The following is a 15,711-nucleotide window of genomic DNA, read 5'->3' on the forward strand; positions in this document are numbered from 1 at the left end:
TTTAAAATGACATTACATTTGGTGAGGAGTACATCATGACTTGTTCAGGACTCAAAACTCAAAGTTTAGGACTTGTGACTTGACTAGATGCTTGCCTGTCTTAACTTGGGACTTGAGTGCACAGACTTGAGACTTACTTGTGACTTGCAAAACAATGACTTGGTCCCACCTCTACTAGTACTATGTGTATTGGAACACACAGCAAGAGTCAAGAAACCACTGGGTGAGGTTATGTGGCCATGTCCATTATCTTTAAACAGTCTATAGAGGACTTCAGGTAAGAGTCCACGTAAGATCATGTTTGCACTCCCGGTTTTCTCATCTCGAAGTCAATGGATTTTTTGTATAGGTTTTTGTGAGATGCCTAATTAAAGTCCATAGTTAACACAAGTTTAAGAGATTTTCATGTTTTGTTCTTCAACATTAAATATGTCAATAAATACCCTGCTCATGAAGCTCTTAGGGCCTGTGTTCACAAGTGTCTTTGTCTTAAGCAGAAAAGCGGTCGCAGGGCGCTGGGGAGCACTTCATCTCACCACATGGGTATGTTTCTATGACAACAATGCTTTGACACTAACATTAGCTAGGTAGCTAAGGTGATGCTACATTAACAGAAGGTTGACTACACAGTTAACAACAAGCTTACAAAGAGAAAAGTGATAAAAGCACAACATTACCAGCAATATCCAGTGTCCGCTGGACAATTTGCTCCCATACATGGGCTTTTCTGTCTCTGAGACAGCTTGACAGTAGCCTAGCTACAGGAGTAGCAGTAATATCACTGGCGCCTTTCTAAAAAGTTCAAAGATGTTCAACCAAAAGCACTGAGAGTGGCCGCACAAAAAAGGTGAAGTGCTCTAAAAAACGACGCTGGGGGCGATGCTTTTTCTCTAGGCATCTCAATCACTCTCTCATCATTGGGAACAATTGAAACGGATGCTGGCACTTTAGACAAACACCACACTATGTCAACACAGGCTATGTGTCTTAAAAAAGGCGGCTGCTAACAAGTGGCTAAACAGCTTTACAGTCTCGTGTAATGGGGATATTAAGTCATGCGACTGTGGTTTAGTTTGTTCATAGCCTGACAGTTTTTTACTTCTGGCAACAGCATTTAGGCTTGGAATATTATAAACAGGTGTTCATTTGTAAAGATTATTAGAACTTATTTTCTGCAATACTCCTAAATCCAATGGAAAAGACAGGTGTGCAGTTTGTTCTGCTGCCCTCAAGTGGCCAAAAAGATAAGTTACTACAGTTTTGACACTGACCAACATTTTGTCATGCTTTTGCAAAAACATCCACAAAACACAAAACATGATATGCATGTTTCTTTATTTCATAAAGAGAAATGGTGTCTAGACAAAAGAGTCATTTATATAACACTAGCAATTGAAATGAATGAAAATGGGGTTTGCACAATACCGTATTTACAATGGTTATTAAGTCATTTTAATTAATTAGGGTCATGTAGCATTTAAAAATTATAAAGGTAAGAACTCTTAGTAGAGAATAAGCAAATAACAGCAAATTGACAATATTAACACAAAACAGTCATCTAGAAAAATGAAAGAAAAAAACAACAACTTGAACTACAAGCTTAAGAGCTATTACATTAAAAATGATGCACCAAAATCTACTAATACAATAATCCATATAATCTGTGTAAAAAGCATGTAGAAAAAACACCTGATGCAGTTTGCTGATACAGTCATTGACCAGTTATGAGAGGTATGAAGGATTTCACAGGTAGATAAGTGTGAGAAAGTCCGCACTGGTGACTCAGGGATGGGGGCCCAGACCCCTGCATACACTCACTTCACTTGAATGTGAACTATGGCCTCTGCAAGTTCTAAGGCAAATATCGGAGGTGCATTTGTATCCATGTAATGCTGACCTATCCCAAAAGTTGGATTAAAGACAAGGTGAGGAAACTTTGTCTCTACACAACACCAAGAACCAGTCCAATTGAACCAAGCTATTTTTACATGGCAAAAATTGATCAAACATGACATGACACCTATTTGTAAACATTTTCCATTTTTATATTTACTCGATGATCTCAGCCTGCGCGTTCAACCAGGAAACCAGATTTTTTTTTTTTTTCAATAAAGTTGAGCAATCTGTGAGAAAGGCATGTTTTTGTCCATATTCTTTTACAGAACAACCTTTGGAGTTGAAAAGCCAGTGTTTGTTTCAGAGAAGCAGCAACAAAAAAATGTTTCAACTAAACAAGACAAATACACAGCAAAAGGGTACGAGCATTCGGTTACAGCAACAGCAATCTGCTGTAATGGCCGTAACCAAAAAAGTAGCCTGGAGGACTCCTCGTGTCTAAGTATCAAATTCTTCAATTCATTTTAGGTGTTCATGATTATAATTACTGTTACAAATATTTTAAAGCTGCATTAATAAATAAGTTTAAATGAACAATGGATCACATGACTATGTGTAATGTGAAAGGAAGTGCCCACAGTGACAAACTACCCAGCTGGCCACCAACGTCCTTAGATGTTAATATTTGGTTGAATTTAGGTTGTGATGTCGGGTGACAAAAATTCAATGTCAGGACAACGTCTAATTCCAAAATCAATTTGTCGTAGAATACTGATGACAGATAATGTTGATATTTTGTTGGTTTTAAGTTGTGCTGTTAAGTAACCAAAATTCAACGTCTTCCAAACCTCTCATGATACGGGCATTGTTGATGTGTTTTTCCGAAACCTAGCCACATAACTTTACATGTTTAAACCTAACCTCCACAACTTTACGCTAAGTAAGTAATTTTACGTTAAGTACATAAGGTCATTCATGGGGCGCAAATTTGTAAAATATTATACAAACCATTATGTGTGGATTTTCATAGGATACCAGACAAATACATGAGGATACATTGAATGCAAACATCATCTTAAAGTAGAATAATGACATTTAGTCATAGGGTATGTTGTTGTATAATGTTAACATCCACACAACATGCAATTCTAACGTCAGTAGACGTTTAAGATATCGTATCCTAACCTGACGCAAGGTTCCAACATTTTTCTGACATCATATTGATGTCTGGTACCAGCTGGGTAGCAAACAATTATCACCAACACTGCTTTTAAGAGTTTTTCTTTTTATCATCTTTTAGCTCATTAGCTTGGTCTTCCAACCAGCAAATGCTCTTATCAATCTTGTTCCCAGCAGCTGCAGGTGGCTGTTTTTCACCAAAAAGTTTTGAAAATCTCATTGTGCCTACCTGCCAAGCACCAAAAGGCACAGATACAAAATTCTATACTAGCTGGTGAAGATGGTGGAGCATTTAGCAGCTAAAGGCAGAGATTTTAATCTCAGGAGCTGGTGGAAACCAAAAACAGAGCTAAAAGAGAGTAAATATTTGACTTACATTCATCAGGTGGACACAAACACCACTACAAATGAGTGGCAATGTTGCTCTGTGTCTGCTTGATGTGTAAGTAGGCAACTCCTTGCTATATTGTTAGTCATTCAGACTTTACAATATGTCAATTTTGTGCTTGTTCTGCTGCCCCCAAGTGGCCTAAAATAATTAATGCAGCTTTAAATAAATAATAAAATTTTAAGGGACATTTTGTTTGATTTTCAAAAAAGCACGTAAAAAAATAATCAGTTTCAGAGTGATAAAGAGAGCAGGTTCAAATGCTTGGCACCCTGAGACACTAAGGGGTCAATTCACCCAAATGACAAAAAACAAAACAAAACAAAAACAAAACAATTTCTCACTTAGCTCCGGTGGTACCTAGCCATGCATAGTTGAGGTTTTATTCACCAAAGTTTTGAGATTGTCTGAAATAAAATACTGTTCACAGCAACATGATTATCCAAAGTAACAGGACACTACTTCTGCAAGGAAATGTTGCACTTTTTCAGTGATGTGAGCACCACAAAGGAAATTCCTCCACTGGATCAGGCAGAAATCTCAATAGACTGATATCCCAAAACCTGGATCGATACTTCAAAACCAATAAAAACCTAAACTATCAGCATGACTAGATGCCACAGACATATGTGAGAATTTTATATAAATATTTTTAAGTGACCCCTTAAACAACAGTGGACATGTTGCAAATGCTGACATTGACTCATCTCACCATTGAAGCTGAGGATGCCTGTTACTGGACTTTGACCAAACAGTCAGTGTCGGAGCATGCAGCAAGACTTGAAGAGCTTAGAGGTCTAGACAAAAAGCTTTTCTGACTGGAGAGAGAACTTCAGGAGCCTCTGTTTTATGTATCATCTCTTCATCTTAGCTCTATGGTAATCTAGGGATTTGTTAAGTTGAATCATGAACATTCAACTGGTATAAAAGAACTTCTGCTATGCAAAAAACAATAATGTGATCATTGTAGTATTAATAGGAAATCTGAGGAGACACCCAGGGGTCTTTGTTACAATAGTTTTACGACAACACAAACTTCACTAATTCATTTTCTCCAAACAGAAAGACAAAGTCAGAGTCAATGCTCCCCAATGCAACACTGGGCTTCTTCAATTTAAGATTGAGCAAAAAGTACTTGAATAGAAAATGAGTTGCATAATGTTTGCAGAAATGAAGCTTCTGTAATGTAGATGGTTCCACCTTAGTTTTTCTGGCTTGAACCTGGTAGAATCTCCACATGGGTAAAATACTGTTAAATATGCATAAAAGAATGAAAAGAGCACAAATAGGATAAAGGGCTGAACAAACACGAGAAACCACACCAGTCGATGAAGAACCACCACTGCTCCGCACTCAGGCTGTGCCACAATGTGTGTACTGTGTGTGTATTGTATGAATATATGTGTTTGTGTGCATGTGTTTGTGCATGTATGGGTCTATGCACCTGTCTTTTTAAGAATTTAAAGACAGGTTTCATAAAATACACTTACTCTGTTTGGCTGTATAACAGGATCAGTCTCACACAAGAGATCATAGTTTAAACTACATCTAAAATTTACATCAGTTAAAGTCAGGGGGAGAACTATGAAGCATTTTCATCCAAACTTTAAAGCCCCAATCCCAGATTTATTTGGCAAAAAATAGGTTTTTAAGGAACTAAATGTTTGCGGCTACCCAGTTGGGTGGCTATCTCAGGCCTCTTTCAGACTGCACACCCAAATCAGTTTTTTGGCATATCCAGATTGTGTCCAGATTGATTTTATCATGTCTGGATGACAAAATGCAATTTGAAATGCATGTCACTTTTTGCAAAATGGATCCAAACTACACACAGAGGTGGTCTGAAATGTGAGTCCAATCAGATTTCTACAGATGCATCCCAGTCAGATTTTCCACGTCCATGGACCCATAAAGCAAGCGCACTAGCACTGTCTTTTATCCTGCCTCCCTATCACTTGGCCACAGGCTCGCTCACATCAATGACAGTAGGAGATAATTGTGGATTCAGCTACTAGTGAATTTTACAACATTTATGACATAATGATTTAAATAAGGGCTATTTCAGAATTCGTACTAGAAGCCGATATACCTCAAAGAAAATCATCCGTGATTTACAGACGTCTCTTTCACTTTTTAAGTCTACAGGAAAGTCTTTTTGGGCCCAATTACATCATGTGACAAGACCTGGAAGTTGTAAATCCACGATTTGGCCACTATGTCAAATTGGCTTCAAAGCTCACCACTGTTCCTGGGGGCTTGGGCATCAACATCATAGCTATGCAGTCACTGACGCCTCTGTCATTACCACAGCAACCAATGCAGACAGGTTGGTGATGTCTAAACATGCAAATCCGATTTGATCACTTGCAAGAAACAGTACGGACAGTCTTAAATATCTGATTAGAGAAACAAATCTGATTTGCCTGCAGTCTGAGCCTGAGTAGCACCACCATTTGAACTGCTATATATGAGTATATTAAGTCTACAGTCCATAGTTGGAGTAAATTTCTATTTACCACAGTCCTTTCTATTAGAATTTGAACCCTTTGTAATTTTAACAAAGGCTGTGCATGATCCACACAACAAATTTACTTCTTTTAACCCAAAGGAAGATCTTTTTTCTAAACCATACCAAGTAGTTTTCTTACCTAAACCTTACTGCAATGTCTCACATTAACCATGTGTTACAATGTGTGTCACACAGAGACACAGGGTGCCCTGTGTGTCGCTATCAGACGCTGAAGGCCATGACAAAGCACAGGTATTTCACGACCTGGGAATGAGAACGGCTTGGATTACCTTGAAAATATGATGTCATTAAAAGGGATGGGGCTTGTAGCAGTAGTTAATTTCCAAAATAGAAGCTAGCAGAACAACAGCTAGCCTAGAGGCGACATTAGCTCCAGCTATGTATTAAGCTAACGGGGACTGCCATTTGGGATTGGGGCTTTATCGAGCAATGAACAAAGCTTCACATTCCAATTGGATTCAACCTCTGTGCTAGAGTACAGCCCTGCTCATACTGAGAGCCCGCCTCTAGTGAGGGCTGACATAATTCAGCTTGTCTTGCCTGTTTATACATAGAAATTTTTTTTAAAATATCATTTTAAAAGCAGACTGCTCCAGTAGAGAACTCACGAGGCAAACAGAAGCTAGACAAACTAACTAAGCCTATAGCTATAGGCAGCATGCATGCACATCACAAAGGAGGATGTTCAAACAAATGCACAATTAGGGCAAACGTGTTACTATCTTATATGATTGTTACTCAATCATTTGGACAACACATACACTGCTTTCACATCAAATGAAATCTGAATTAGCTTATTCAATTCCTAAAGAAATACATAAGGTGTGAACACTCTTATACTAAAACGTTAGCTTCTTTTTATGTTTCAGATACGTCGTCTTTATAGAGATATTTTTGAATTGTATATTTATATGATCATATCAACAAGATGTTTCCTCTTGAAGTGCCAATTTAAGTGCTCCAGAATCAGACTTTTAAGGGCTCTGAAACAAAGACAAAGACCCTTATTGAAGTGCTAAATGGCTCTGAGCGCTTGGGGCCTGGAACAAAGTGCCTGATTTAAGTCAATAGTTTTTCTTTTTGTCAATAGGTGTTTCATTCAGCATCAATTTGAAAAAAATGAAAGTATCTGTCTTAGATGTTGGCTTTTCTGCTGTCTTCGAACATCAAACGGCAACACTGAAGAAACCCAAAGCGAGAGTGTACACAAATAGCATCTTCAAATACTGATAAGAAATAAGATTTACCTCCAAAAAACACAAGGCAGAACTCTTTTTTTTCACATTTAAAGAGGAGTCAAAGTTGGAGAGGAGCTGGCCTGAGCCTCGCGTTAAAAACTCGAATGTCTAACTTTTATACATGCATGGGGCTCAAAATTTGACATGTGTGTTGACACGTGTGTCTGTATGTACTGTGTGTGTGTGTGTGTGTCTACATGTGTTATCGAGCTGATTTCCTGAGTTTAAGAACACCCACCGTGACGGGGAGCATTCGTTAGGCAGGACAGGAAACAGCAAAGCAAAGATTTTTCCCTTAGCAAAAAGGTGCTTGATATAACCCCGGTGAAAAAAGAAACATCTAAGCCTCTACCTGTACAAAATCACTGTTACAGTCATCATGCTCCATACTATGTACATTTCTGCCAAACAAGCACTTGAAAGTCACCGTTACAACATCCAAATACAATGGTATTGCTGATGAGTGGGAAATAAAAATAGCCATTTAACCGCCTGCGAAAAAAACCTTTTTCTTTCCTTTCAATTCAGTGCTGAGGAAGGCAAAGGAGGAATGTTTTCGGTTACAGCCTGTACAAAGTTCTCCTGTACAGAAATACAAATGCCAGACGCTTTGAAGACATTTTTGCATATGAACATTTTACAGTCTAACTGCATCGCAACTTCCTCGTGTACAGAAGCTGTATTCTCATTTCCATGAATTAGGTTGAACATTCAGAGGATTTTTTTTCTTTTTCCTGAGTTTGAATTGCCGTGACGAAAAGGGCCACTGAGATATAGCGAGAGAAGAACCACAGACGGAGAGAAAGAGAGAAAAAGAGCGAGAAAGGAAGAGGTAGAGAAGATTGATAGAGACAGAGTGGGAAAAAAAGAGAAGAGCAAATGTGAAAGGCAGGAACAGAGATACTGTTGGTACACAGAGAGACAAAGAGAGCTGCTGTTTAGGTCCGATGAGGTTCAACTTTGAGTTGTGATGTGTGACACATGAAGAACAGAGTCTCCACTGTAGAGGTTGCTGTCGGGGCGGGTATAGCACCATTGTAAGGGTTTGGTGAGAAGTTCCCACTCTGTCATGGTAAGAGGAGAATACCTGGAGAACAGTATTGCTGCTGTTAAGACAACTTTAGTGTCAACCGTTCCAAAAAAAAAAAAAAAAAAAAAAAAAAGACAGCACAAAAAGACATAAACACAAACAAAGCTTGTTTTTCAGTGAACACTGGCAGAGGCTGACCGTCTCAGCAACCCCGAGAGAGGGTTTGTCAGAAGAGTAAAATTAAATAATAAAAAAAACATCCAAAAACAACAACACAGAGAACCACCACTACTTAGTACAGTCCTTCCTTGGCTGCTCGTCAGTTGTACATTTGTCAGTCATTTCCTGGCAAAAATCCACCGTTACCGTCTGGTTGGATTTTTCCACGGACAGCCCTGACTGTGTGTACAAGCTGGCGTCTCGGCCGTCCGTATCTTTGTCCGCCCCGTTCCTGATGGCCAAGTCGGGCTCGCTCTCTGAGGGCCCGGGCGACCCGTGGAAGCTGGGCTCCGGCGTGGCCGAGCCCGAGTGGGCGGTGAGGTCGATGCTGGTGGTGGTGGTGTTGGTGGCGGGGCTGGGGGCAGGCTTGGGCTCGTGGGCAGAGTTGATGCTGGCAGTGGAGTTGGCGGGCCGCAGCACGGGGCAGTAGTGGTGTAAAGACTGGACCTGCTCAGGGCTCAGCTGGACATCCCTGCACACCTCCTGGGACAGGCAGGAGAAGTTCTCCCACAGCTCGCCCATGCATGCCTTCAGCTGGTTCCTCTCTGTCAGCAGCTTCTCCTTCTCACACACCTACACACACACATACACCCAATATGAGTTTCAGTTCATTCAATAAAACTTTGATGTATAATACTGTTGTAGTTTGTACTTAATGCCATCAGAGGTGGACAAAGCAAAAAACAACCTGCTTCTATGGGCACCAGACTATTGTTTGTAAGGGTAACTTTTGTATTATCCATCCTGGACCCTGTATTCTCTCGTTTTTGTGTCTATGTGACTAATGGGAACAACAATTTTTGAAACCGGTCCAGCATTAAGTGAGAGGGCTGCAGCTGCAAAACAGGCTGCAATGTAATGTTAATGGGCAATTGTGCACGCCCGCTTAAAGTGCTTGTTTTTGCCACTGACAGGATCAGATCGTTGTTGTGTCTGACAACATCATGACAAGGATCCCTGCAGAGATAGACCTTTTTGTTAAATATTAAGATCCTTTTTGCTTAACCAGAAACAGCCATTAAATCGCCATCACCAAACCCACCAGACTCCATTTAAATAACCAGTAATTTTGGCAGGTATAGAACCAGAATTTTTTCATATTTAAATGGGTGAATGAAGGGTTTATTTCAACCAAATTGGAGTTAGTGATTGTTGGAACAGTGGGAAGACAAAGTAAGATGGCTTCTATGTGTTTTATTTTGTTGCTGTCGACTTTGAATGAAGGGTGTTTTAGGTTAATAAATTTACTGTTTATTTAAATGGAGTCTGGTGGCTTTGGCAATTGCGATTTTGGGGCTGTTTCTAGTTAAACAAAAAGGATCCTACTCTTAAATGAAAGGTCTATCTTTGAAGGGATCCTTTCCATGATATTGCAATAGCATGAATAGCAATCAGAGCCTGTCAGTGGCGGAAACAAGCACTGTTTTTTTGGACGTCAAGTGGACGCAAACTGACGTTTCCACACGCCACAAGTGCTAATTGTAGCCTGGTTCACTGCTGCAGCCCTCTCTTTCAATACTGGAGCATTTAAAAAAAAAAAAAGTATTCTCATTTGTCACAAAAACATGGAAAATAGGTTGAAAAATATCAACGTTACCCTGTAAGACAGACTTGGAAAAAAAAATTGTCAGCCTATGTTTAATGTTCCTTTGATATGCTGTGCTTAAATGTGTTATTATTGAAAAGTCAGCTGTATTATGACATTGGAAATGATTCTCCTCCTCTTGGTATCTTATGTATAAAAGGTGCTATACAACAAAAGGTTGTATATTGTTATTTCTATCACAGGACTTATCAGACTGCTGCAACCTTTCCCAGAACTGACACAACAAATCAAAGACTCTCAGTTTAAAAGGCATTATAGGAAAAAAAAATGACAGCAGATTGAACTAGTGCCTCACCAACCCACGCACTGCTCCACACACTCAGCATGGCGACCAGAGGGCACTCTGATGGTGTGAAAGTGCTGATAGAGTGGAGCTGCTCTGAACAATACCAGCCCATCTGAGAACAAGTATTTTATCACATCATCATGTCCTTTGCTTTGCTCTGGTGGTGGTTGAGGTAATTGTCATTCCTTTTGACAAGGTGTTTAAAGGGGAGCTATTATGCTCATTATCAGGTTCATTCTTGTATTTTGGGTTCTACTAGAACATGCCCACATATTTTAATGTGAAGAAATACTTTATTTTTCTCCTACTGTCTGACCTGGAACACCTGTATTCACACGCACTGTCTGAAATGCCTCTATTTCAGCTTTATAAATAAAACTGAATTGAATTGAATTACTACAGTGAAAAATCACCGATAAAGGCTTCTTAAGTAAAATTTTCACAACTGCGCATGTTCAAGCAGGAGTACGATGTGAAATTGGGGAGAATTTAAGAGCAGCAACCATGAATACATGTTGCCCTTACGTTAGCATGTAGCTACATGTAGCAGTGTACTTGCAACTGGGGGATGTAACTGAAACAGAGAGACCAGCACTTTTTACCATTTAAAAATCAAACATTAACAACATCTGCGACTAAGATTACATAATGTAACACCATGTAGCAACGCAAGCTACATAATTAAAAAAAAATGCAGTAGCATGTCTGGGGCAGATGACTGCATAATGAAATCAATCAAGAGTTGATGTAAGCTTGCCCCAAATTTTGCTTACAGGGATTTTTTTTTTTTTTTTACACGTTCACCTATAATTCAAAACTTTGGCCATGTTTAATATAAACATCAGACACTGTAACATTATATATATATATATATATATATATATGACAGAAAATAAAGAAAAGCATAACAGGTCCCCTTTGATGAAGACAGGAGAGTCTCATGGACAGGTAGTCGGAGACAGCAAGTATTGGTGGTCGACTCACCAGTTTTCTGATCTCACACTCCAGGTTCAGGATGCAGTCGAGCTTTCTCTTGCGGCAGCGTTGCGCCGCGATGCGGTTCTTACTCCGCCGCCTCACGTCATGGATAAACTCGAGCTGCTCCGAGGTCAGTTTGTGCATTTTCACCAACATTTGGAAGTCGTTCCGTGGAAGATTTGTGATTTGATCTACAGGGAAAGGCAGCTTCACCTGGAACAGGAAGAAAAAGACCAGACATTATGTATGACAAATGCAGTTTATTTATTGTTGAGCATTAATGAACAAGGATGGAAATTGCCTATAGTAATGTATAAAATACTAAGTTGATCTTTTGTATGAAGTGTGTCACTGGAATAATTATAGACTTCTGGCAGTGTTCAATCCATAAATACATCTGCATTTAAGAAAGCAACTATAATTTGGTTAATTAAATCAAGGATGCAATATTGACTTCAAAGTAAGGAAAATCATAACATTTGCCAACCTGTCAATATAAAAGCAGGAAAAAGGTGAGATGAACTGTGAAATGGGATCAAATGGAATCACATGAAAGCAAAAGAACTAAAATGTTTACAATTATTTTGTCTTATTAGAGGTCTGCTCAGGTTGAAATAAGAAATACAGATCGTAGCTATATAAGCTGTCGCTCCATAACAAGTGAAACAAAACCAACAGGAGATTGAATAACATGTTACTCAACCACACTTCGCCCACACAGACCTGATGAAAGATTATACCAGTTAAAATAATTTAAATAATTGTATAGAGCATTAGCTTGAAGTTTAATCTATTCTTTTTTTTTCTTGTTATAAATTCACAATCTGAGGAACAACTTAACACCCCATCTGCCTTTGTGCCGCCTTCACATAGTAGCTGTTCCCCTGTTATTTACTTAGGAGTGTGTTTGGGACTGTTTCAGCTTTTAACAGCCTCAGGAGGAGGTTGCATTATACAAATGCACAGAAACTGCACATGGTGGGTTTTCCAGAGGGGATTCTGATATGTTTTTTAGAGCCAATATCTTTTAAAGTTACCTTAATTGCACAGGATTTGGTGTTCCTCCAGTTATATAACTGGTAGTGTGCAGAGGGCTCTGAAACAACTCAACAATACATTTAACGAACTTCTTTTGCAGCATTCTTTTGTTATGTATCTCGATGAGGGTTGTCGACCATAGTGGAACAAAAGTGATGCTGCCTTGAACTTTGGAACAGAATAGAGTGTTGCAGGGATGATGTTTTATTGTAGGCCAACCTGTAGGTTAGCATCGCGCTAGCTCCCTCGAGAAAAAGCCAAAGGGATTCATCCATTGGATTTTGCAGTTCTGAAGTGTAAATCAATGTGTAGTAGTAAAAAGCTGAGGAACTATGAACAAACCACTACGCTTGTTGTTTGGCATGATGACTTTTGATGTCAACAACCTTTTGTTTAAATGCTCTAGAATGTGTTTATTTTGGACACACACTGGACTCCATACTTTGCAGCCACAGTCTCTTTTACATAATTTACATCTTAATTTCAAAAGAAACAACAACAAAAACATCTCTATACTGTCTGCTTCCCTTGCATAAAAGCTATGGCTTGCTCCTTTTTATTAATTAATTAATTTATTTATTTATTTTTACATTCACCCCGTGTCAGCGTGGGTTTTCTCAGGCTGCTCCAGCTTCCTCCCACAGTAAAAAAAAAGCAGATTAGGTTATTTGGTGACTCTAAATTGTCCGTAGGTGTGAATATGAGCATGAATGGTCCGTATGTGTCAGCCCTGCAATAGTCTGGTGACCTGTCCAGGGTGTACCCTGCCTCTCACCCATTGTCAGCTGGGATAGGCTCCAGATCCCCCACGACCCCTAATAGGATAAGCGATTCCGGAAAATGAATAAATAAATAATTTATTAATTGATTTTAATCAAACAGTTAAGTCAGTATTTTTGTGGCGCACACTGGAGTCCATGCTTTTCAAAGTGCAGTCACTTTTACATGGTTCACATTTTAATGTCAAGACAAACAACAATAAAATCTCTAACTTGTCTATTTTGCTTAATAAACATCTCCTGTATGATTCAACCAAGTAGATTAATAAAGTATTATGGCTAAATTCACCAGGTAAAAAGAGGAGAATTTACAAGGTGAGTCAATGTATCACTGTGTCTACTAACTATGGGACAGTTACTACATTTGACCACAAGATGGCAAAAGAGTACTGCCTCACATGCCTCACAGAGCGGGACTCGGTGAGCCTTCATCTCTCTCCGCCTTATATTTAACATGTAGCACATTCTCGAGCAGAGGGGAAAAGGTGATCCAAGAAAAGAGCCCCTCTCCATCTGTCCCCTAGCACCTGGAAAGATGCCAGCGTGACAGATTGAGGGGGGCAGTGACTTGTCAACCTGATCCAAATCAGTGTCAGGTGATTTCTGAGGGCATGGATATCTGCAGCAGTCTTCCCAAGGCTGCAGAACAAAAGAATTAGTGGAATAAATGCAGCACTGATTTGGCGGCGTGAACCAAAATCAGAAAGCCGTGTGGTATTTCTTCGCTGATATGACAACATATCAGGGTTGTATGTGTTTATTCTCTTTTTTTCTCAGTTTGGAGAGCAACAATAAGTCGGCCTCTCTCTCCCTCAGGTGATGGCAAACCTTATGATAAGCACATCATAAGCAGATCCACCCCAGCGGTATCTGTGTGCACCAGGGATCTGTAGCTTTAGGCAGCGAGTGAAGCAGTGGAGGCACAACAAAGAGCCAGAGGAAGACAGCCGGAGAGCTTGGCAGAGATGAGACGAGCTGCAGCTCTCTTTCTCTTCTCCCTTTCCCTTTTCCTTCCCCGTGGTTGCCTCTGAGGAGCGCAGGAAGTCAAACAAAGGAGGAAGAGACGAGAAAGACGAGAAAGAGGAGCAAGCGATGCGACTCCCACTGTACCTGGCTGTTCGAGCCTGGCCAGATGCTCCCCGGAGACTGCTCAGATGACTACAGGCGCAGGCTGCAACAGAGGTGGCTGAGCTCTGTTTCTCCACCAGACGGTACACAGCGGTGGCTGAGGCGTCACCTGGTGTAAGCGTCGTGCTCAGGGGGATAAAGCAAGGTGCCTACTCATGACAGAATCGAAATTACTCCTCGGTGAAGAGCAAATCTAGATGTCAATCTATCCCTGAGAGGGAAAATGGCTTGAGTTTCCTCATTAGAAGTGCAGCCCTCTGAGCCGCCAGGAGCCCTATTTCTCATCTCAGCTCGACATCTGCATGCAGACACATGAATAAATAATGACCCGAGCTTTCAAGGCCACACTCGGCTCTCGATACTTTGCCAGGGCATGACAACTCCAGCCTCAAAGAGAGGCGTGGGGAAAGCTATAAAACATCAGTACAAGCTGCCGGCTTCATCCAAAGCAGAGGGGAAGACAACTCTGTTTGTGATTAGATAGCTTAGCACTTACAGAGGTGAGCTTTCCCTCTACAGGGTCTGATGGTAAAGCCCAGCTAGAAAAACAAGGGGAAGGAGACGCTGCGACCTTGTGATGGTTTCTTTCTCCCCCTCATCCACCAGTCACCGGTACGCAGGGGATGGCTAAATTTAGCTGCTTCACCACGAGACCCAGTTCAGCAGCGAGGCTGGGATGACAGAGTACACTTCAGCGGTGGTCATAAATTCACACCCAACTGTTCTGGATTTACATTTCTCTCTCACTTCTCTTCTTTCTTCCTCCCGACCCTCAGTCACTCTCTTTGTCTGGGTCATTATGCTGCAAATGGGGTACAGAGCGAAAAGTAGGGCTCATCTGATAACAGGAGCAGCGCTGCACTGGGCCTCAGCCCCGTCACCATGCACTATTAAAAAATAATGGATGTTTCAAAGTCTCAAATTCAGGCTCAAAATACTATTTATGTGGGGCAAGTGAAATATTCAGTCAAAGGGCTGAGATGATCATTTTCACCTGCTGATGTTTTGTTCATTCAGTACATGTTCTCTTTAAGCTTGGGTCTTATTTTCATCAACTGTGGATGAATTCTGTCTGATCTTCTAACTGCTCTTCTTCTTTGTCCCAATAGACTTCTTTTTAGCGACCTTGTGTACAATTCTAATATCATGGGTGGACTGAACAATAAAAATGCTACCAAATACGAAACAAACACACAAACAAAAAACAGCAAAGTAGAATTTACTTTTTAAAGGAGCAGCCTGACATTTTAAAGGATAACTTGGGTATTTTTCAACCCGGGCCCTATTTCCCCATGTGTATGTGTGCGTATGATTCATAGGTACAACTCGTTCTAAAATTGGTTCAGTACTGAGGGAGGCGGATGCAGCCGGGAGCCACGAAATGAGCTAAAACGGTAACGGGGGCAAATGCGTCCTGTATAAGTTTGCGCATTAAAAGTGCTTTTTTTCGCCACTGACCGGTTCAGATCGCCAGTG

General features: G+C 40.3%; 1 protein-coding gene across 2 annotated transcripts in view; it reads right to left on the reverse strand.

Annotated features, from left to right (window-relative positions):
* Nucleotides 1-1,327: 1,327 nt before the first annotated feature.
* The window catches only part of bach2b (BTB and CNC homology 1, basic leucine zipper transcription factor 2b), a 136,255-nt gene continuing 121,871 nt past the window's right edge, over nt 1,328-15,711 (reverse strand). For both annotated transcript variants that reach the window (XM_050057885.1, XM_050057886.1), the window contains 2 exons: nt 11,297-11,503; nt 1,328-8,993 (listed from right to left, as the gene is read on the reverse strand). In XM_050057885.1, the coding sequence (XP_049913842.1) occupies nt 8,490-8,993; nt 11,297-11,503 (711 nt within the window). In that variant the 3' untranslated portion in view covers nt 1,328-8,489. The remainder of the gene's footprint in view (nt 8,994-11,296; nt 11,504-15,711) is intronic.

Source organism: Epinephelus moara, chromosome 12 (genome assembly GCF_006386435.1).
Source record: "Epinephelus moara isolate mb chromosome 12, YSFRI_EMoa_1.0, whole genome shotgun sequence".
NCBI classification, from domain to species: domain Eukaryota; kingdom Metazoa; phylum Chordata; class Actinopteri; order Perciformes; family Serranidae; genus Epinephelus; species Epinephelus moara.